Here is a 22,296-nt window from a genome sequence, read left to right as displayed (position 1 = left end):
CCTTCCTTCCTTCCTTCCTTCCTTCCTTCCTTCCTTCCTTCCTTCCTTTTCTTTCTCTCTCTCTCTTTCTTCCTTCCTTCCTTTTCTTTTTTCTTTTCTTTTCTTTCTTTTCTTTCTTTTTCTTTCTCTCTCTCTCTTTCTCTTTCTCTTTTCTTTTCTTTTCCTTCTCCTCCCCCTCCCCTCCCGTTCTTTTCCCTTCCTTTCTTTTTCACGAGACAGGGTCTCATTCTGTTGCCCAGGCTGGAATGAAGTGGCTTGATCTCGGCTCATGACAACCTCCAACTCCTCAGCTCAATTGATCCTCTCGCCTCAGCCTCCCAAGTAGCTGGGATTACAGGCATGCAGCACCACTGCTGTCTAATTTTATTTTATTTTTTTGTAGAGACAAGGTCTTGCTATGTTGCCCAGGTTGGTCTGGAACTCTTGGCTTCAAGCAATCCTCCCGCCTCAGCCTCCCAAAGTGCAGGGATTATAGGTGTGAGCCACTGCATCCGGCCTCATTCACATGTTTTGAAAATCAAAAGGTACAAAAGGAAAAAGCTCCTTTCCCCTCTCTGGGCCTTTTAACACTTCCACATAAAGGAAGCCAGGACAGCAGCAGTGTCTTGAGCAGTCGGTGGAAGGTGGTGTTAATGGGCTGCAGCCCCCAGCTGTGCTCTTCGCAGGACTCTGATCTTTAGTGGCCGGAATGTTGTTAGCATTAGGTTCAGTTGAGAGTGACAGAAACCCCAAGCAACAGTGGCCTTAACAAGGTGCACATTTTTTTAGATGGAGTCTCACTCTGTTACCCAGGCTGGAGTGCAGTGGCGCTATCTCGGCTCACTGCAACCTCTGCCTGCCGAGTTCAAGCGATTCTCCTGCCTCAGCCTCCTGAGGAGCTGGGACTACAGGTGCCCGCCACCACGCCCAGCTAATTTTTGCAGTTTTAGTAGAGACGGGGTTTCACCGTATTGGTCAGGCTGGTCTTGAACTCCTGACCTCAGGTGATCCACCTGCCTTGGCCTCCCAAAGTGCTGGGATTACAGATGTGAGCCACTGCGCCCAGCCAGAACACGCTTATTTCTATTTTATATGGATAAAGTCTTAAGGTAGGCATCCCAAAGCTATTAGGGTGGTTCCACAATCATCAAGGACCTATCTTGTTGCTCGACCACCCTCACCACATGGCATCTTCTTCGTGGTCCAACATGGTTGCTTGAGCTCCAGCCATTACATCCTCATCGTAGCCATTCAGTAGGAGAAAGGGAGTAAGTTGCTTCTGTTTCGGGATTGTCTCTCAAAGCTGCAAGGAACATTTCTCTTGCAAACTGTTGGCGACAGGGTATAGTGACAGCACATGTCATTGTAAAGGGGGCTGGGAAGTGTAGTCTTGATCCTGGCTGGCTGTGTCACCGCTGATACGTAGTGGTTCTACTACTAAGGAAGGAGGGGAGAACAACTACCAAGGCACAGCTAGCAGGCTCTGCCACAATGCCTGAGTTTCAGATCTTCCAGGCAGAAAAACCCCTGCCCTCATGGAGTGCCCGCTGGAAAGGGACCGACTTCAGGCCACTTCCCGAGCCGCACTTCTCGGCAAATCCTAGAAGCAGCAGCCAGGCTGCGCAGGGCCGCTTCCTGAGCAAGCGCGTGAGTCACACAAGCGGCCTTTGTTAGCTCAGCCAGCTCTCCTGGAAGTCCTTCTCCCAGAGCCGAGGGCCCCTTCCAGCTCTTCCTGTGCCTGAGGCATCGTCAGGCGGTGCTGCCCGGAGAGGACGCTGTGCGGCAGTGGGCCCACCCGCTCAGCCCTCGTGAACAACATTGCCTGGTGCTCCCCGGGTTGGGACCCGAGCCTTCGGGGCTTCTGGGGCTGGGCGGGCACCGCGGGGAACAAAGAAGCATTCCTGAGCCTGAGCCACACGGCTCCAGGCCGACTCCCTGGAGTCTTGGAGAGGCTTGTCTTGAATGCCTGGCTTTTTGTTTGAGAAAGAAAAGTGTTTTCCAAAGTCCCCAGGCTTCCTCTTGCATAGAAATCACAGGGCTCCGAGAAGCCACAGAGTGGGGTGGGAGCACAGGGCAGTGAGGCCGCCCTGTCGCAGGGGACAGTGAGAAGGTGCAAGGCGGGGTCTGGGGGCACAGGTGAAAGGGAAGACACCCCACCTCAGCCCTCCATGGCTGTGGCCTCTGCTGGGACTGGGCGCTGGGAGATGGGCTGTGGCTCCTGCCTGGAATCCTACGAGGGGCGTCTGGCAGGCCTGGCCGGGTGCAGTGCAGTAGACACGGCAGTGGGCCTTCAGACACGGTTGGGGTGCGAGGGGGACCTGGGGCTGAGGTGGGGGCTCAGAGCAGGGCATCCATCAGAGGGGACAGACTGGGCCAGAAGGGGTCTCTGTGTCTCGCCCGAGTCAAGAGACTAGACTCTGAGTTCCTGCCGCCCTGGACACCCCTGCAGTAGAGCTGCTGAAGGCAGAGGCTGGTGATCCTGGCGAGACCAATGATCCCTCTGCAAGGCGGGATGAGGGGGACCATGTGTGAGCGCCCTGTCCCTGCTAGGGGACGACTGGTTTAACAGGATGTAGGTAGTTTCTTTAAAGAGGCCACGTTTTGGGCAAGTATGGGCAGTCCTGAATGAATTCAGACCCTCCTCTGGGTCTGCCCCAGGAGCCCAGGTCCCACCTGAAGCCCGAGGCCCGGGGCTGAGCTGGGAGTGTTCGTGCAGACAGAACTGGAGGCCAGTGAAAGGCAGCAGGGAGCAGGGCGGGCAGGAGGGAGGCAGACAGGTGTCCTCTCAGCGTGGGGCTGGGAGCAGGATGGCAGGGCCCAGCAGGGCTGCATGGAAAACTGTCATGGCCCTTTAGGGGAAAGAAAGGGGAGAGAGAGGGACAGTGTGTGGGTGTGCCCACAGGAGAGGCTGGGCCCACAGGGTTTTGCTTGGCAGCGGCAAGGCAGTGGGTGGGGCCAGGATTCCGTGCTTTCAGCAAGTCCCCCAGGTGGCTCATTTGTGGTCAGTGTTTTGTCCGCCTTTGTGGGCAGGTGTGGGGCCAGGCCTGGCTCCCCCGATGCAGCTGGATCCTCACAGCAGCCTTCCCATTTCTTCCTCTATATACCATTTTCAGTTTTGAGTCTGTTGCCAGGTTGGAATGCAGTGGCATGATCTTGGCTCAGTGCAACCTCCGCCTCCTGGGTTCAAGTGATTCTCCTGCCTCAGACTCCCGAGTAGCTGGTATGACAGGCACCCGCCACCACTCCTGGCTAATTTTTTATATTTTTAGTAGAGATGGGGTTTTGCCATGTTGGCCAGGCTGGTTTCAAACTGTTGGCCTCAGGTGACCCGCCTGCCTCGGCCTCCCAAAGTGCTGAGATTACAGGCGGGAGCCACTGCACCTGGCCCAGGCTTCCCATTTCACAGAGAAGGAAATGGAGGCACAGGCGCAAACAGCAGCCAGCGGTCCACTTGGAACCCAAGACCTCATCTGACAAAGCGACTCCTGCAGGTTTCTCTGCTGCTGCTACACGTCAGGGGAGTCAGACCCTGGCTTTCCCCGCAGGGGTGTCCTTGGAGCCCTGAGGTGAGGCCCTCCTAGGAAGGTGTCCTCATGTCATGTATACACTGTGTGCCCCCTGAGTCCTCCTAGTCTGGAAGCTCCCCGAGTCCAGGTGTACACTCCCGGGAGAGGACTTGGGGCTCCCACCTTTGCGAGGGTGGCCCGAGGATGGACTCCTCTCTGTGCCACAATGAAGGGGACTGGGGCCCCAAGCCAGGCACCTGGGAGACCACACCTAGGTAGGGGTAGTTGGGGCCCAGCTTCCCCGAGGAAGAGAATCCAGCGCTGTGTGCAGAGGTGCCCCCAGCTAAGCAGGGTGTGAGGACTGATGCTGGCCTGATGGCTTTGGCATGAAGCCCAAGGGGAGCAGTGGGGAGCAGGCCCAGCAGGCCCATCCAGGGACAGGGCCGTGGCTGGCCATGGCTGGAGCATCCAGTGTGAAGACAGAACGCCGGGGTGGGAGGGATGAGGCATGTGGCGCTGGCCACGAGGCTGGGTGGTGGAGGAGCTGCCTTTGTCCAAACCCAGAGGCCCGGGAGCAAGGACAGATGCGGGTTTCCTTGGCACGATAGAAGGGGGCAGGGGACATCGGAGGATCGGGTGAGCCTGATGCTCACAGTGGGGACTCTGTGGCAGTGGGCAGGAAGTGGAGATGAGGGCTGGGCAGGGGGCAGGCCTGAGCCTCCTGGGTCTTTGGCTCAGGTGGACTTTATTTATTTATTTATTGAGAGAGTCTTGCTCTGTTGCCCAGGCTGGAGTGCAGTGGCATGATCTTGGCTCACTGCAACTCCTGCCACCCAGGTTCAAGCGATTCTCCTGCCTCAGCCTCTCCAGTAGCTAGGATTACAGGAGCGCATCACCACACCCGGCTGTATATTTTTGGTTAGAGACAGGGTTTTACCATGTTGGCCAGACTGGTCTCGAACTCCTGACCTCAAGTGATCTGCCTGCCTTGGCCTCCCAAAATGCTGGGATTACAGGCGTGAGCCACCACACCTGGCCTCAGGTGGACTTTTAATAAAGTGGCCTTTGGCCAGGTGACAGAATGAGGTGTTTCTGTCCCGGGAGAAGACTTGGGGCAGTGCTGTCAAAAAAAAAAAAAAAAAAAAAAGGTGGCCTTCAACTCTAAAGAGAAGTAGGAAGAGAAAAACCCCCTTTTTGAGTGAGGTATTTTCAGGTCTGATTTCACCTTTGATCATGACACTGGCCCTACAGAGCCCAGTGGTACTATCAGAAAGTGGAGGAAGCTTCCATCATGGCTCCCCCAAGGGAGGAGCCAGGCTGAGGGCTGGTCCACACCCCAAATAAACCTCCACGTGAAGTGTCCGGGAAGGACCCGGGAGTTCCTCTTGGCATCTGGCCTCTGCTCCTCCCTTCCGCACTCTACCTAGGCGTGAGCAGGTGTGTTGACGTGGAGTCTGAGACTGGGGTTTTAAGAAGGCAGCTACATTGACTCCTGTCCTACTTGTGCCGTGACCCTCCCAGAAACACCTTGGTGACCTTTGTCACTGGGATGGTGGCGGGTACAAGCCGTGACCCTCCCAGAAACACCCCAGTGACCTTTGTCACTGGGATGGTGGCAGGTACCAGCTGGCAGGTGACCACTATGGCTGGGTTTCCCCAGGGGCCGTGGGGAGGCTGGACTTCCCTCATCCAGGGAACAGAGCCACAGGTCACCTGGGCTGACGGAAGGTGCCTCGCCCAAGGGCCTTCCTGCCCAATTTCACCAAATCTGACTACTAGGAAAATGACATCTGCAGACTTTTTTTTTTTTTTTGAGGAATCTTGCTCTGTCGCCCATGCTGGAATGCAGTGGTGCAATCTCGGCTCACTGCAAGCTCCACCTCCCGGGTTCACGCCATTCTCCTGCCTCAGCCTCCTGAGCAGCTGAGGCTACAGGCGCCCACCACCACGCCCGGCTAATTTTTTGTATTTTTAATAGAGACGGGGTTTCACTGCGTTAGCCAGGATGGTCTCGATATCCTGACCTCGTGATCCGCCTGCCTCGGCCTCCCAAAGTGCTGGGATTACAGGTGTGAGCCACCGCGCCCGGCCAACATCAGCAGACCTTTTAAGACAACTGGTCTGTATTAGTCAAATATGTCAATCCTAAGAAAAATCGAAAAAAGAAGGGGTGCCTGGGACTCTCTCCTCCATTCAAGGAGACAGGAGAGGTCCATGGAGCACCGTGTGGTCCTGGGGCTACGAAATGCTCTGAAGACATCTCTAGGACAACTGGAAGATCTGGATATTGGAAAATATTGTATTGTTATAAAACTGGGGGGGGGGGGGGCTGGGATAACAGGGTTGAGTTTTGTGGCAGAACGTCCTTAGGATACACGAGCCGATGTATTTAGGAGTGCAGTATTCTGATGATCACAACCTACTTTCAGATGTTTCAGAAAAGCGTGTGCGTGTATGAGAAAGTGTGGGCACAGGATAAGAGAAGGTGAAAAATTTAGGCCAAGAGCATGTGGGTGTCCATGAACTATTCCTCCACTCTCTGTCATCTGAAATCTTTCAAAATTTCAAAAGACAAGGAGGGAAGAGGTTAATGAGAATGTAACTCAGTGGCACCTGCCTCCCTCTCAACTGGTGTCATCTTCCCAAATACTATCACTAATGATTAATAAATGGTTACTCTTTATGGTGATGACAAAGTCCCATTTTTTCTTTCAGAATGCCTTACTTAATGGGACTTTCCTCACTGAGCCTCCTGCTCCTGTGCAAAGCACCCCACCCTTGGGACTCGGTGTGAGACCCCACTGGGAGGGGCAGCTATGGCCGCAGAGACCACAGCACACCCGTCACTCCTTGTCAGGGTTTATTTCATCGGCTAACATTCATTCTCGACCTAGACAAAAACAATTAGATGATTATGACTTGCTTTTCCATCATCAACTCATTTTTTTTGTATGAATAACCAAAAAATTTCTTCAACACTTTTTTTTTTTTTTAAGAAGAAGCTATAAATAAATAAAGCTTTAAACGATCCTGGGTTCAAGTTAAACAGTTCCAGTTCCCGAAAAGTTCACAGCCTTGTTTTGTGGGCAGTTCTGCTGTTCCTGGCTTCCCCCTCCAGGAGGGGATGTTTGCAGGTCTGGGGGTCCTGGAGACTAAGCTGTTAGCTCCACTGCCTGCCTGCTTCCGTCCTCGCAGCCCTGGGAGGGCCCCGGGTGGACAGAGTCCTTACAATTTAGGAGATGCTGCTGGCAAAGGAACCGTTGACCCAACGCAGGTGGCCTGAATGGGAAGTGCCAGGCTGGACACTTGGGGGCTGAGGGCACTGCCAGCTGCCGCCACCTCTGGACACCTCAGCCCGGCGCTGGCCCGAGAGGAGACTGCTTTCCAAATGCAGCGAAGAGACTGAGACAAGACCCGTGCTTCCGTGTCAATCGGGATGCGGGGCATAAGTTAACACATTCCAATACGTACAAAACAACCTGCGCTCAGGCCCGCGCACCCAGGAAGCCCATGGCGAAGGTGAGGCCACCTGAGCCAGGCCTCTGGCTGGGTGTCCACCTCCTGCCAGGAGGCCAAGGTGCCTCACGTGTCTTGTGCAAGACCTCACGATCCCCTGAACACATTCCTCCTCCTCCAAGGAGTGCACCCACCCCAATGTTGAGTGTCCGAGCAGATTCCCATTGACCCTGGCCTCCCTTTGAAAGAGCCACACCACTAAATCCCCTTGGCACTCGCTTCCTTAGTGTGATGCATCCACCCAGGGAGGTGGCCCTGTGTGGCGCTGGCACGCTGTCCACCCTGCCCTGTTGACCACCCTGTCCTTGGACCCCAAAGTAAAATGGGGCCAGTGTAGGAGGCCTGAGGGTGGGGCCCTTATGCCAGACCTTCAGGAGTAGCAACCTCATCTGACCCCAGCTTCGCCTTCCTGTGCTGCAGAAGGCGCTTGCTCCCAAGACTATGGTGACCCACGTCTCCACCCCATGGTGGGGCAACTGTGGTGGCTGAGTGGAAGCTGGGGCAGGAGAGAGGACCCCCGCCAACCCCAGCCAGGCGGCCTGAGCACACCAATCTGCTCTCTGGGGGATCCAGGGTGCCTGTGTGGGCCCTCCTAGAGACACCAGCTTGGCCTCCTAGGGCATAAGGAATGGGGACAGGGCACAGTGCACGTGCTTACAACGGATATGCAACATGGCTTTTAGTAGGGCCATTGCAGCCAGTGGGGAAACCTGCGGGGCTGCTGGGAACAGAGCATGGCCAGCCTTTTGCCAGGGGGTGGGGAGCATGGGGAAATCCAAGGAGAGCCAGGGTGGGGAGGGCTGAGTGTCTGTTGTCAGGGAGGCCACCTACAGCTGTTTTGCCAAGGCTAGTTGAGAATCTGAAAGCTCAAGTCCCCATTCCTGGCCATCCAGAGTCACTGTGGTCCGAGGGTATGGCTCCTGGGCAGGGGCTACGGTCCCATGCTCCAGCCGATGGAAGCCTGATGAACTTAATCCGCACACTGGTGGGAGCAGTGGTATTTGAGCTCTTGAGTACGTGTCTCGGTGATGGGGCTGGGACAGCCTGCTAGCAAATCCCAGTGGGTCAGAAAGGAGAACAGAGGCAGGGGAGCCCTCGGTCCCCAGCCCTTCCAGTCTGAGCCAGGCATGCCTGGATGGTCACCTCCAAAGGCCAGCCGGGGACTCACGCACAAGTGGCAGCATCCCTGGCCAAAGCCTCCCCACTCCTGGGCTGCCAGTCGGCCCACGGAAGGCTGGCAATGCAGCTCGGGCCCACTACCCAAACCCCTCCTTGGTCTGAGGACTGTAGGGAGTGGGTGGGGCCTGAACATCAGCTTTGGCCTCCTGACCCAAAGCATGAAGCAGGACCACGGGCCAGAGAGGCGAGTAGGCTTCTTGGGGGCTGGACTCGAGTCTTCTCTGCCTCAGATGGGGTGGGCCCTGACCTTGAGGGAGCTACAGATGGGTGAGCTGGGGGCTCCCCAGGCCTTGGGACATTGGGGGCAGCCAGGAGGGGAGGGGCTATGGGATGGCCTGGAGCTGGGGCAGTTGCCAGAAGCTGGTCTCACTCCTAGTAGCCCGGACAGAGGAGCTAAGAGCGAGTGCTGTGTGCATAGTTGGTGAGGGACACACTCCCGGCCTGGCAGGTCCACTTTCCGCTGTCCTCGTCTCTTGTGCAAACCTTCAGTTTTCGTGATAAATCCAAGGGGGCCAGGACAGCAGGCACAACACCTGCTCTGGAGGCCCTGCCCTGACCATGGCATCCTTCGAGCACGCTTTCCTCTCACCCACTGGGCTGCACCTGTTGATTCCTCAAGCCCTCATCCCCACCCAGCCCCACTACGTCCCTGCTCTGTTTTTTTTTTTCAGGACGCAGCTACCACTGTGGAGCAGGTTTGGGATGCTCTTCCCATGACAGTCTTGGGTGGACCTGTCATCTGTCCTGTTCTATCCCCCACACCCCCCAAGAGGCCTCCCCGCCACTACCACTTCTCAATGATGTGGCTCATGTAGTCCTCGGTGGGCACGCGGCCCGGCTCGTCGGCGTCCTCCCGCGGCAGCGCCTCCTTGGCCCGGTGCAGCAAGCGCTCCTCGCGGCTCCTCAGGCGCTGTTCCCTGCGCTCCAGCTGCCGCTTGTACTGGTAGCGCTGCTGGAAGAGGTCCTTGGCGTAGTCATACAGCTGCATGTCCAGGTCGTTGAGCTCCTCGATGCGCCGGATGGTGTCCTCATCCACCTCCACGCCGCCCGCCCGCGTGCTGTTGTACTGCATGAAGGGCCGGATGAACTTGAGGTTGAACGTCCGCTCGAACAGGTACTGCGTCTTGCGCTGGAACTCGGTCAGGCCGAAGAAGGCCATGCCCCGCAGGTTCTTCTTGGCGCTCTCGAGCAGCAGCTGGGCCCGCTTGCCCTCGGGGATGAAGGACAGGTTGTAGCAGCCCACCAGGCTCAGGTCGGCCAGCATGCGCACCTGGCGGTTGTTGGCCAGGTTGTACGGGCAGTCCATGAACTCCTGCAGCGTGCAGCCCGACCAGTCCGTGCCCTCATAGCAGGGCGGCAGCTCCTCAGGTGTGGGAGTGCGCCCGTCACACATGTGCAACGACGTCTTCCACGTGGCACCCCTCTGCACATGCCGCCACTCGCTCAGGTAGCGGGACACGGGGTCTCGTAGCAGGGTGATGTAGTAGAACTTCCTGCAAGGAGACGGGGAGAGGAGGTGAGGGCTGTGACGCAGCATGAGGGGGGCTACCAGGGCTGCTATGAGTCAAAGTTCCCACTACAGGAGTTTGGGCTTCACCTCTGATGCCAACCAACTCTTGCATTTAGCTCTCAAACAGCCGTTTCAAAACCTGGTATCAGAGATGCCAAGGAGCATGCCACAGTCACATGGCTACCCAGGGTGACCACCACAGTGCCCTGCAGCACCTGGCCTGGCTCCTCTGGAGGGACAACCTTGACTTTTTTCTGCTGGTGGGTGGAGCCACCAATACCTCATCCAGGGAGGTCCCAGAGCCACAGCTGCCTGAGACCAGCAGTGTTCACCAGCTGTTTACAGCCTGGGCACGGTGCCACCCAAAGAGCTACTCAGCAGGAGCAGAGGGTGGGCAGGGGCCAGGGAGGGGCACCTCCAGTCCCAGTCCCAGGGTCCTGCCAAGGCTTGGTGGTGGGTGGGGGGGCCCAGAGGACCAGCCAGCCCAGGACCCCAGGGGAAGCCATGACTTTACAGTCTCCAACTCTACTTGGCGGGTTGTCCCCCAAGACGCCAACGCATTGCACAGTATGTAACGGTGCGTGCACAAGGGAGAAACGACTCAAGGAAGGCTCCACTTCCCACCCTCCCCTGCGTAGCAGGAGCCCAGCATGAAACATGTCCTTGCCAGGCTCGCTATGATGCTGGACTGGAGGCGTCAAGACACTGGACAGGTGGGTCAAATGTGGTGGTGGCTGTGGATGTGCCTGGTGTGTGTGTGGGGTCAGCCCCGGGGGAGGCTGCAGTCACTCTTAGAGGGCTCCTCCTCCTGGCTCCTGTCCACACTGGGGTGGGTGGGCTTCAGGCCAAGGAGAACCAGGGCCGGGCAGGCAGCCTAGGAGCCCACAGGGCCCCTCACTGCCCGGGGGAGCAGCTCCAGAAGGGCCCTGACCCACCGCCAGGATTCCCCAGATGGCAACATGGAGGTGTACCCACACTGCTCCCCTCCTCCCCTCACACTACCCTGGGCAGGGGCGAGGGTGGGGGGCATGGGGGGACCCTGGGGAGCACAAAGTGCTTCTTGGTGTCCGCTGGCAACTGCCTGATCTGACCACACACCTCCGTGTGAGGGGGAGGCACAGTGCCTGACAGGTGGTGCGGTGCCCCTGCAGGCCACCCCCGCCTATGAGGACATGTCAGAAAGCCCCAGCGGGGGCAGCTCTGAAGCAGGTGAGGTAGCCAGTGATGGCTCCAGGGGCAGGCAGCAAGGCCAGCACTACTGCATGCAGACTGCCGAGGAAGGGACAGGCAGCTGTCATCCGCCCGGTGTTTTCTGTGGCCTGGCAGGCCCAGACCCTGCCCTTGAGGAGCTCCCAGGGGTGGAGGGAGGACCCGGCAGGACTGAGCTGACGACCCCAGGGTCAGGCACAGCCGGTCTCCAGGGGGCAGACAATCTGTGGGCAGCAGGGGCGAGAGCAGGCCTCAGCTTCCCTGCTCTAGGCTCCCACTTCACATGCCCCAAGGCACACCTGGCCCTCCCCGAGCACCCTGCACCCACCGCCTGCCTGGTACCACCCATCCGTGCTGATGGCAGCAGCTCCTGGGCACTCAGGGCCTCAAGGGCCAGAGGGCGGGATCTTCTTCAGGTAACAGGTGAGACAAATGTTTTAGAAACAAAAATGACCAAGGGCCAGGGAGTAAGGGCCCGAGGCGGCTGGGGCAGGCTTCTGTCTCCCGCCTCGGGCTCACGAGGCCCTGACTGCTCAGAAGAGAGGCTATCCATGCCCTTCCTAGCTGACCCTGTGTCCAGGGGAGGCATAGGGCTGCATGGACCTCCGCTCCCCACTCCTGTGGGACCCTGACCAAAACGATGGAGACAGGCCAGTGTGGGGGGTTTCTTCTGAACACAGAAAACCAGTGTGATGTGTCAACCAACAGAGAGGCTTGCCCTCCTAGCCCCAGCCAATGACCCTGTGAGTTACAGCCACAAGGACTCTGACTGGCCCCAAGGGTGACTCTGAGGGCAAGGACACGCTGTGCATGGTGCAGCAGGCCCCGTCCGGGAAGCGCAAATGGCTCAGCTCCTCTCCCATTTTCAGCGCCCCGTGCCCACAGGCGGGTCCTTCAGCCCCAGCCCCACACTCATTCAGGGACCATCCTCTGCAGCCCAAGGCATGCCTCCATCATGAGCTTCTCTGCCCACGGCCCAGAGAGGGTGTGTGACTTGCCCAGGGCCACAGAGTCATGACACTGGCCAGGGTCTGTGCTAGCTGACTGGAAGGCCTGCAGAGCAAGCTGCCCTGTGCCTGGTTAGCAGGAGGGACAGATCCCATCAGAGGCCCGAGCATGCAAGGGCTTGGCACCCTGCAGATGGGGTCTCCCATGGTGTAGCCTGTGCCTGTGTGTGTGTATCGTGCAGGCTCCAGGAGACGCTGATGAGCCTTAGAGTCTCCTGGTCATGTGTGGAGCCACCTGGCCAGCGCTGGGCCTAATGACTGAGGGAGCAGGCAGGAGTGGTGTGAGGTCCCCTTGGTGGAAGGGCTGCTTTTGGGCGGGTGGAGGGTCCGGGTCACCTGCCTGGCTCCCACCTGGGAATGCATGCAGGCACCAGCCTCCATCCAGCCTGTTCCTGGACAAGGACCCTGGCTCCTCAGCTCTGGGGGTGCAGAACACGGGGGAGTGCGAGGGAGAGAGCACAAAGCGGGGAGCTCGTGGCCAGGCTGTGAGGTATTTCTGCTCAGTTCTGTCCGCCCCTGCTGTCAAAGCCTCCAGCTTCATGGCAAGACAGACTCCACCTGCCCTCACCCTCCTGCTCACAGTGGGCGGCTACAGCCCCAGAAGAGGCAGCACTCAAAGCTGCGGCCGCCACCTACCACAATCCCGGCCTGCAGTGACTGGTGGGCACGAGGGCCCCGATGGACCCGAGGGCTTTCCCCCTCCTGGGATGAACTCATTCTTCAGGGGCACATGGTCTGACCACACCGTGGGTCTTGGCAGCCAAGCTCGAGCGGCTGCCACTAGGGCACATAACCGCAAATGCCAGGTCAGCACCAGAGTGCAGAGGGACGGAAGTGAAGCAGGCATCTTGGGAAGGGCCAGGACATGGCCTACGCCAACCCCACACCCAGATCCCCTGGGGGTTCAGACGGTCCCTGGCCACCCAAAGTCAGGAGCCTGGTGGTCAGGGCAGCCATGGGCCACAGCCACAAGGCTCCCTTCTCTAAGTCCCTTCTCCCTGGCAGCGACCTTTCCGAATGACAGCCTCCTCACCCCTGCGAAGCTCAGGGCCTCTGCCGCGGAGGGGCTGGAGCGTCCACCTGCTGCCCTCCCGATGTGGCCTGGTGCCCCCTCCTCTCCCCTCCCCAGCACCATCACGGTCTGCAGGTAGGAGCACACGGGTACATCATCCCTGGTCTCTGCATGGGCCATGCCCTTCACTGGAATGCCAGCATGAGTGACCGCCCCTTGGTCAGACCTCTCCTCCACCTTTAAGACCCAACTCAAAAAGATAAGCGGTTGCCAGTGCAGGAGTGCGAGAGGAGCCCAGAGCACTCAGCAGGCACGAGTGGTATGCACGGTGGGCCGGCTCTAGTAGCCCCAGATGGTACACGACCTACGGACCATCATGGGTGAGGGTGGCAGCATCCTCTCTACGGAACACAGCTGAGGGGAACAAAGGCCTCTCTGCCTGCGTCTGCAGGGGCAGTGTCTTGAGGGGACAGTGAGACCCCGGTGCAACTAAGGCAGAGTTGGGGGCCAGAGACAGGGAGGAGAGGAGAGGGCTTGATTTTCTGGGTCCAGCCATTGAAATGACTCGGGTTTTTCGTGTGTGAGCCACTTAGAGAAGCTGTGAGCAATTTACTCTTTGGTTTCTGAAAAAGCTGGGAGGGTGAGCTGCTGAAGACAGACACTCATTTGAAAGCCATCTAAGTCTGGGGCCCTCAGAGCACTGGAGGTGACGCTTTCTCCTTTACTGCCCCAGGCCTGGCTGTCTCCTCTGCCGAGGCCTTCCGTGCACAGGAGGCCTAGCAGGCACCAACAGGGGCAACGGCGGGGGCAAGGGGCACCTGAGCCAGCCGAAACCCTCATGGTCCCTGGAATGACCAAGCCTGTCAGCCTCAACTGTCCTTCCTGCGCCTATGTCCCACATAACCCTTCTGGACCAAGGCCTCCCGCTGCAGGGACAGCTGCTGGGGAACCACACCAGGGAGGCAGGTGTGTGCAAAGATATTAGCAGTGCTGGCCCAGCGGCTCTGCATCTTGTAACAAAATGGCGCAATGGACACTGCGCCTGGGGGAGCCTGAGGAGCTGACCGAGGCCCCCGCCCTAAGGCCCAATGGCTTACGCTGTCTCCACGGCTCCCTGTGCACCTTCTCTGCTCAGAACATTGCCGTGCCCTGGGTCCCCTGGTTCTGTCCCCTAGACACAGCCTGTGGTATAGACAAAGGGCCAGCCAGACTCTAGAAGCTGCCTGTGAGGCCAGCAGCCAAACGTGGGTGTTCCTGCCCCTTTCTGCAGATGTGACAGCTGATCCAGGCAGGGTGACCTGCCCTTGGCCACCGTCCAGTTCCTACCTACCCCTGCCTGAACGGTATGGAAGACCCTACCTGGCACACCCCTCCACAGCCGGCGGGACTCTTCAGGAGCCAGAGGCGTCCAGTCCCATGCCCAACACGCAGAGCCCTCCCCTCCCCTCTGCCTTGTCCCCTTCCCTCTGCCGAACACTGCAGGCACTGCTGGCCACAGGCACGTCCTGGCCATCCTCGGCCTGGTGCCCCAGCTCCGCCTTGCCCTGTCCTCCGTCCTCTTTCCTCCATTGCATGCATTGCCAGATGCATCTGCTGTTTACTCTCCAGTCTGTCGTCTGCCAAAAGGCAGGGTGGAGGTGTCAAACAGAAGCAGGAAGAGGACGGGGTGTGGCGAGGTGCAGAGGATCCCCAAATGGCCCACCCCAGATCTAAGCAGCTCTCTGACATGTGCTCTCTGGAGGTGCCAAGGGGGTGGCAGCTCACGGCTCAGAGGTTCGAGGAATGGTCTGCACACTCAAGGTGGTCCCCAGCCCCTGCCCTCAGGAGCCCAGGCTCATCTAATCCCTGCCCCGCACCCCCTGCTGAAGGGTCTGTGCCCCAGAGCAGTCTTCCCTGCACTGACACCTGGGACCCCACAAAGTAGGGGCTTTGTGCCCATCACTATCCAGCAGGGTCTGTCCATCCAGGTGCTCCAACTGCCTGCCAGCAAGGCTTCCAGAAAGAGGGGAGAGAGAAAATAGAGGAGAATGATGAGAGAAATAACCAGAGGACATCATTCACTGGGACTGAAATGGCTGACCAAGTGCCGAGCAAATGAATGTGGGGACTGAACAGAGGACTAAAAAGTTGACCCTTGAAGCATCTGGACAGAAAAAACAACACATAAATGGCATGCTTCTCCATTGCAATGCCGTATGTTAGAAACCGTTGGAGCACGGTCTTCAAAAGGCAGAGGGAAAATGACCAATTCAATTTCATATCCAGCCAAACTATCAATCAAGTGTGGACAGTAGAGACGTCTTCAGACATACAAAGACTTAGGAAATTTACCTTCTGTGAATCTTATTTTAGGAAGATCCTGGAGTAGGCATCTCATTTAGCAAAAAAGGAAAAGAAACAACAAAACAAACAAACAAAAAAAACAAACTTGGAGCCAGGGGCTCCAACCCAGGGGGCGGTTCCAGGATGTCAGCAAAACATCCCACTGGGCCTGTCAGGAGCAGGGGGACAGAAGCTCTAGGAAAAAAGGGGCAAAGGCTGGGCGTGGTGGCTCATCCCAGCACTTTGGGAGGCCAAGGTGGGTGGATCACTTGAGGTCAGGAGTTCGAGACTAGCCTGGCCAATGGTGGCAAAACCCTGTCTCTACTAAAAATACAAAAATTAGCTGGGAGTGGTGGCACATGTCTGTATTCCCAGCTACTTGGGAGGGTGAGGCAGGACAATCACTTGAATGCAGGAAATAGAGGTTGCAATGAGCTGAGATCGCACCTGGATGACAGAGCAAGACTCCGTCTCAAAAAAAAAAAAAAAAAAAAAAAAAGGAGGTGGGGTGGAAGGGGAATGGACAGATGGCCTGACACAACTGAGTATTTGGTGGGAAAAAATGAATGGTAGGTGTGTGGCAGATTCTGGAATCATTTGGAAAAAATTAATCCATGAAGACAGAAAATAAAGCAAGTAAAAAGACAAGGCAATCATTAATTCCAGGAAAAACAAAAAGCTATATAGAAAATGAAGTACACTACTTGCCTCAGTGGTAAATGATGGTTTTGAAGGCATCATCATGTAAACAGTGATTGCTGATTTAATAAAAACATGAGTTTTAACTGTATGTGGGTGATGGGTGGGGTGAGGTCAGACTGTGTGAGAGTGTAAGAACGCTTCACCTTCGTCTATCGAAACAAAGTAAACAGAGAATATCTAAATCAATACATTAAGAAATAGCACTATACGTTATTTAGAAATATGAAGGTAAACACCAGAAGTATACTGAGAAAGCCGCAAATGGTTTTCTGGAGAGGTTGGAATGAGAAAGCGGATCTGCTGGCTTTCATCATAAGCCAATTGGAACTATCTAAGTATGTGTATGAATTACTTTAAAAAAATTAAAAGTAACAGAAAACAACGAGGAAACTGACCAACAAAGTGTATGGAAAGAGGCTCCACTGCATCAGTTACCAAGGCAGTGGCACAGGAAGCCACAGGCAATACCAGGAGAGTGGTGGGAAGGCAAAGCTGGGCAGCAGCAAGAGTAGGCACAAATGCAGGGCGACCCTCCTGCCATCTGCTTACGGATGTGAACGAGATGGTGAGAACAGTCATCTCCAAGTGTCTTCACTGGAAAGCAGAAGGTACACATTCCCCAAGATGCGGTGAGTCCTCTCCCACATGCACACTGCAGAGGAATCTTGCTGTTCACACCAGGAGGTGTTGGGGAGGCTGCAGCAGCATTCTGGTAACAGCTCCAAACGCCCTCCACGGTGGCGTGCTCACCTCCACAGTGGCATACTCCACTCAGCAATAAAAATGAACAAATGGCAGCTACTCACAACACCATGGGGCACTGCACATCAGGACTGGATTATGATGGTAACGTGTATTTTATCAAGTTCTCAAAAATAAGCAAATCCCCAGAAAACACTATTCAGGGATACATGTATATATGTTGAAATTATTATTATTATTGAGACAGTCTCGCTCTGTCGCCCAGGCTGGAGTGCAGTGGTGTGATCTTGGCTCACTGCAACCTCCGCCTCCTGGGTTCAATCAATTCTTCCACCTCAGCCTCCCGAGTAGCTGGGATTACTCGTGGTGGCGTGCACCACCATGTCTGGCTAATTTTTTCGTATTTTTGGTAGAGATGGGATTTCGCCATGTTGGCCAGGCTGGTCTCAAACTCCTGACCTCAGGTGATTAGCCTGCCTCGGCCTCCCAAAGTGTTGGGATGACAGGCGTGAGCCACTGAGCCTGGCCTGTTTTTTTAAAAAGTGATGAGCTGAAACAGGAAAATTCAAGTCAGAGGCTAGCCCTGGGGTGTGGGGCTGGGACGGCGCTGGGTGCTCACAGTGGCTTACGTGGTGCTGATCACATCCTCGTGCCTCCGGTGAGCAGCTGGGGGTACAGGTGTTCACTGTTACCATTTATTTCCTATGTACATTATGCAAGTTCTTTTGTATGTCCCAAACACTTCGTGTGAATAAAAGTTTAAAGAAAGGAAGAAAGACAAAATTGAGACTCTACAAGGCAGCCTGAGAGGCCCAGCTGGCCTCCCAGGGAAACCAGTCTTGTCAAGCCAGAGCCTCCGTCCCCAGAGCTCCCTGCCCGTCTCTACCCTTTGCTCTGCTTACAACCCCCTGCTACCTCCACGCCCAGCAGATTCCAGGCGTCTTCAGCACTTCCTCTCCCCTCTCCTCCCCTCCTACCAGCTACGCTGCTGCTGCTGCGGTGAGCAAGACAGGCTCCACGAAAGGGGTGGAGGGCCCCTGTGGGTATCAGTGACGGAGGACCACCTCGAGGGTGGCCAGTTTCCAGGACAGTGGGGGTTGCCCTGAGGTTTAGTAACTAACCATGCATTAATGAGTCTGAATGCTCCGTGGCCACGCTGAGAAGGAACCACAGGTCCTGCCCAGCCCAAGCATCCGGCTGGTGGTTGGTTCACCGTCCAGGAGTAGCAGTGCCTTGGGGATGCAAAAAGGGCCACTTCTCTCCTAAGGGATCTCCCTCATTGCTGCCAACCTGATGCGGGAGGCTGGGGACCCTACCCAGTGACTTTGCTGGCAAACGATATTCTTTCAGGGTGGCAAACCTCTGGCATCTTCTGTGAGTACAGCCCTAAGCTGTGATCCTGCTGCATGGCCCCCACAGCACCCTGACATCCACAGCAGATCTCTGTGGACACCTATGTGTGCCATGTACTGGGACAGACCCAGGGCTCCCAGCGTTCACCCCTGAATGGGGCACACACTGGTCACTCGAGGGTGACAGGGAGACCCTGTCCGCACCACTGGCTGCTCACTACCACCATCCAGTCAGTGGGCAGCAGCTGTGATGTGTGGCCATCCCCGAGGCACCCTATCTGCAGTGGGGGTCGCCTGTGTCTGTGCCGCCGGCGTATGTCCCTCCCTCTCACAAGTTGCAGGAGAGGTCAGCCCCTGAGACCCTCTGTGGGTAACAGGGCAGCTTCTCCAAGGAGGGTGAGGACATGGCCAGTGGGGCTAAGGCACACAAGCAGGGCCAGACCAAGGAGGGTCTGGTTCACTCTATAGGAAAACGAGGTTGGATGAGTAATGGCCCTGAGTGCGAAACTCACATGGATTTCAAAAATGAAGCATGAAACGTCAAAGAACTTGAAATGCGTTATGAAATAATTCTAGTCTGCACAAACTGCAGCTTCTTGTGACAGCCCACACAATGATCGCCTGGATCATGCACTTTGGCATTTAATTATGCTTGGTTTAATGCCTTCTGTGACCTGAAGCTGTTCTGACATTTTTCTGGGCACTGGTTTAGTGCACCCCACAATCAGGTAAGATCTAGGCACTGCTGTCAGGGCGTGGCCAGTTCTAAAGTCCGGATTCTTACAGGACAAACTTAGAACTGGCCTGGGAGCCCCACTCAAACACAGAGCACCCCGGGGAAAATCCTGCAGGTACAGCCCAGGAGCTCTGAGTACCTTCCAGGCAGGAGGGCGGGGCAGGCAGGCAACAGCTGAGGCCAGCATCAACCAGGTCGGGCACTGTAGCCCACGGTACCTGTCCCTCGCTCCTCTAGTGAGTCATGCCCATGGCTGCAGGGGGCTTCATTTTGTCTCCTCTGCCTTCTAGTGCTGATCTGACGCAAACTCATGCCTGCATCTTCCTATTGCTGACTCTGCCTTCCAGAAGCTCAGGACTCCAGCCAGAAATGAGACTTCAAACCTGGTTCAGGGCATGTGGGAAGTCCAGAGCTGAGGTGGGGAAGGAGGGGCACAGGAGACTGGAGCCTGGTGAGGGGCTGGTGCAGTAACTCCACCTCTAGGAAGGTGCTGGCCCTGGAGGGAAGGGCCGAGACATGGCAGGGCTGCCTCAGAGGGTGTGCACTGGAGTGTGAGCTGTCACAGGGAGTCGTCACGGCCATGCAGGTGGAGGCCGACGGCAGGCACACAGTGGACGGTCCTGCGGCCCACGGCGGGGGTGCTGACAAGACCTGAAGATGTGGAGAAATGCCTGCACCAACCCCTGGAGCTGACTGTGGGGTTCCATGAGCAAGGGTCTATCCCCCTCCAATGTGCAGGACAACAGCACTCTGTGGTCATGGTTTTGTAAGATATATACATGCTCAGAAAAAACACCACCCAGGACAGGAATGGACTACTCAGTGGCTGTCTCGGCAGTGAGATAATGAATTTTTTTCAAAATTTTACTATAAAAATGTTTGAACTGACAGGAGTTGAGAGTTCGGTGAAAACCCATAAGCCCAAATGTGACCATAACGTTTTCTTTATGTATTTCTATACTGTCTGTAATTAAACATTACATAAACAACCTGATAGGAAATATGACCCAAGAAGAAATGATTTATATGAAATAATGTAATAAAGATCACAAAAGCCTCCCTGCTGCCTGGGACAGGGTGTAGGTTGCAAAGGGGCCATGAGATGGGGCTGGCCACACCAGTCCTGCTTGCACTGCATTTGTCCAGGGTGTGCCCTGTCCTCAGGCCCCTCCCCTCCCATGCCCGAAGCTGATGGGGGTGCGGGGGTGGGTTCCATGAAACAAGGGTCTAACCCACAAGTTTCAGACCCTGAAACAATGGCAATTTTTATACCAGTGCCAACAGAGGGGAAGCTCCCTAATTGTGGGTGAGGACGCTGTCATTTAGAGTCAGAATGACAGAGCTATTTTTTTTTTTTAAGAAATACTGTTGCATTACTTCTGACTCAGTTACTGAAAGAAAATGAATGGTTTTTCGTGGCTCAGAGGAAGAGTCCTTGGGTGGCCGGCTTCAGTGAAACAACAAGCATGCCTGTCACATTCCAGCCCCCAAGGACAAGGACATGGCGTGGTGAGGGAAGCTCTGAGAGGGGCTCTGAAAGTCCTCTATTCCAATGGTGTGCTTTGATCTCCCAGGGACCAGGGGTCCCACCATGAGGACAGAGGCCACACCATGAAGGTTGCATCTCAGTGATTAGTTTTAAAAACCCTACTCCAGGCCAGGCATGGTGATGCGCACCTCCGGGCAGTCCCAGCTACCTGGAGGCTGAGGTGGGAGGATCACTTGAGCTCAGGAGTTCAAGGCTGCAGTAAGCTGTGATTGTGCCACTGCACTCCAGCCTGGGCAACAGAGCGAGACTCTCTCTCTCAACAAAACCAAACCTGGACTCCAAGAGCACCAGAAATTCAGAGAGGCAATCTGGGAGAACATTCCTCTGAGGACTGTGCGAGTACCCGGCCACAGTCAGCGACAGCACCTGCTTCCCCAGCCTGCCCTGACTGCTGGCCTTGCCCCAGGCCCATGGGACACCACAGGGCACCAGGATGGCTCTCTTCGGAAAGCAACCAGGCCTCAGTGAGGCCTGGGTCATCACAGGAAGGAAATGACAACCCTTAGGAGGACGCCAAAGCTGGGAGCTCACGGCCTAACACACCACCGGCACCCTCATCAGCACTGTCTGCTGCCAACCCCGCCAGGGGCCCCCGGTGCCCATGCCTCTGACAGCACCGAGCAGTCCGGCTTCTGCCCAGTTTGTTAGAAAAAGCGGAAGTCTGATTTTGGCTCCAAGTCCCACTGTGGGGTGGAAGCCGCTGAGCGCTTCCTGTGGCAGGAAGTGGCCCTCGGGCGTAGCTCTCCAGGGCCACAAGGCCGGGCTGGCTGTCTATGGTGTCATTCCCTCTGAGAGGGGGCACCTGCAGGTCCAGGAGGGCAGGGTGTGGGGAGATAGCCCAGAGAAGAGGACCTGCTCCCAGGAGGTATAGGCATTTGAGCCACTGCCTGAGAGGGAATGGCTTCCCCACCACTCTGGTGTGACACCGGTGCTGGTGTGCCTGCACCTGACCCAGTGCCACAGCACCAGGCCTGGCTTGGCCCGAGGGCAGGCAGCTCCTCCCCTCTGCCTGCAGAAAAACCCAGATCATCAAGTTCTGAGCTGGTGGCAGCAGGCTGGGGAGCCCCTCTCCAAGTGTAGCACAGAAAATGCTGGGCTAAGGCTGTCCCTTCTTGGTGACGTCTGCAGAAGAGTAGTCAGATTTTTTTTTCATTAACTCAATCTGCTTCCAAACATACCCAGGTCTGGAGAGAGGCCCCATGACATCAGTGGTCAGGTGCTGTGTGGGCACAGGGGGCAGTCCTCACCCATGTGCTTCCTGGGAAGGCTGTGCTGCCCACACCCCTTCCAGAGAGCCCCCTCTTGCCTCAGGACACACACAGGGCAGGCAGAGCCTGCAGCTGATGGGACCTTTGGCAGGACACCCGGATGGACAGGTAAGGCTGACCCAACCCCAGGGAGCCCCTCACCAGTGACCTGACAGCCTGGGCGTGTCCCAGCTGGAGAGATGAGGAAGCAACACCAGAGAGGCCAAGGCCACCCAGCCCCTCAAGTGAGGGCTGGGCTTGGAGCTGGGTCAGCTGAGGTCCAGCCTCAGCCCAGCCCCTTGGCAGGAAGGGAGCAGCAGGGCTGAGGCCCATCTCCCTGCCCTGACCCCTCTGGCAGACAGAGGCACCTGGGTCTGGACAGGACTGGCCAGCTGGTGCCTGCTGGCCTCATGACGCTGCTTCTGCTCTGCCTACCTCTAGCAAAGTGTGGCATGGGGGGGGGGCACCTCCTTGGCTCACCTAGGGGAGCTGAATTCTTACAGATGGGTGGAAAGGCAGTCCAGGTGGTACAGGGCTCTGTGCTCAAGTGGCCCTCAAGAGACAGGCTTAGAAAACAATGCAGAAAGTCCCTGAGGAGGAAGATGCCCAGGAGATGATGTGCAGCCAGGTGTGGCTGTGTGACTGTCCGGCCATCAGGATGTCCTTAGAGACAGCCTTCTTTGCCTTGTTTTCCTCCTGCTGACTGGAAAGCAGATGTGACCGCTGAGCACCAGCAGTCACCTTGGACCATGAGGCAGAAGCCCCACT

At 56.5% G+C, this 22,296-nt stretch overlaps 1 protein-coding gene across 1 annotated transcript; it reads right to left on the bottom strand.

Annotated features, from left to right (window-relative positions):
- Positions 1 to 3,085: 3,085 nt before the first annotated feature.
- On the bottom strand, positions 3,086 to 9,670 carry LOC116464090 (heparan-sulfate 6-O-sulfotransferase 1). The gene has a single exon (XM_032754209.2). The coding sequence runs from the start codon at positions 9,571 to 9,573 to the stop codon at positions 8,965 to 8,967; it is 609 nt and encodes a 202-aa protein (XP_032610100.2). The 5' UTR covers positions 9,574 to 9,670; the 3' UTR covers positions 3,086 to 8,964.
- Positions 9,671 to 22,296: the final 12,626 nt, after the last annotated feature.

The sequence above is a fragment of the Hylobates moloch genome, unplaced genomic scaffold, assembly GCF_009828535.3.
Source record: "Hylobates moloch isolate HMO894 unplaced genomic scaffold, HMol_V3 SCAFFOLD_169, whole genome shotgun sequence".
In the NCBI taxonomy this organism is placed as follows: domain Eukaryota; kingdom Metazoa; phylum Chordata; class Mammalia; order Primates; family Hylobatidae; genus Hylobates; species Hylobates moloch.
This window is presented reverse-complemented; position numbering and strand designations above follow the sequence as displayed.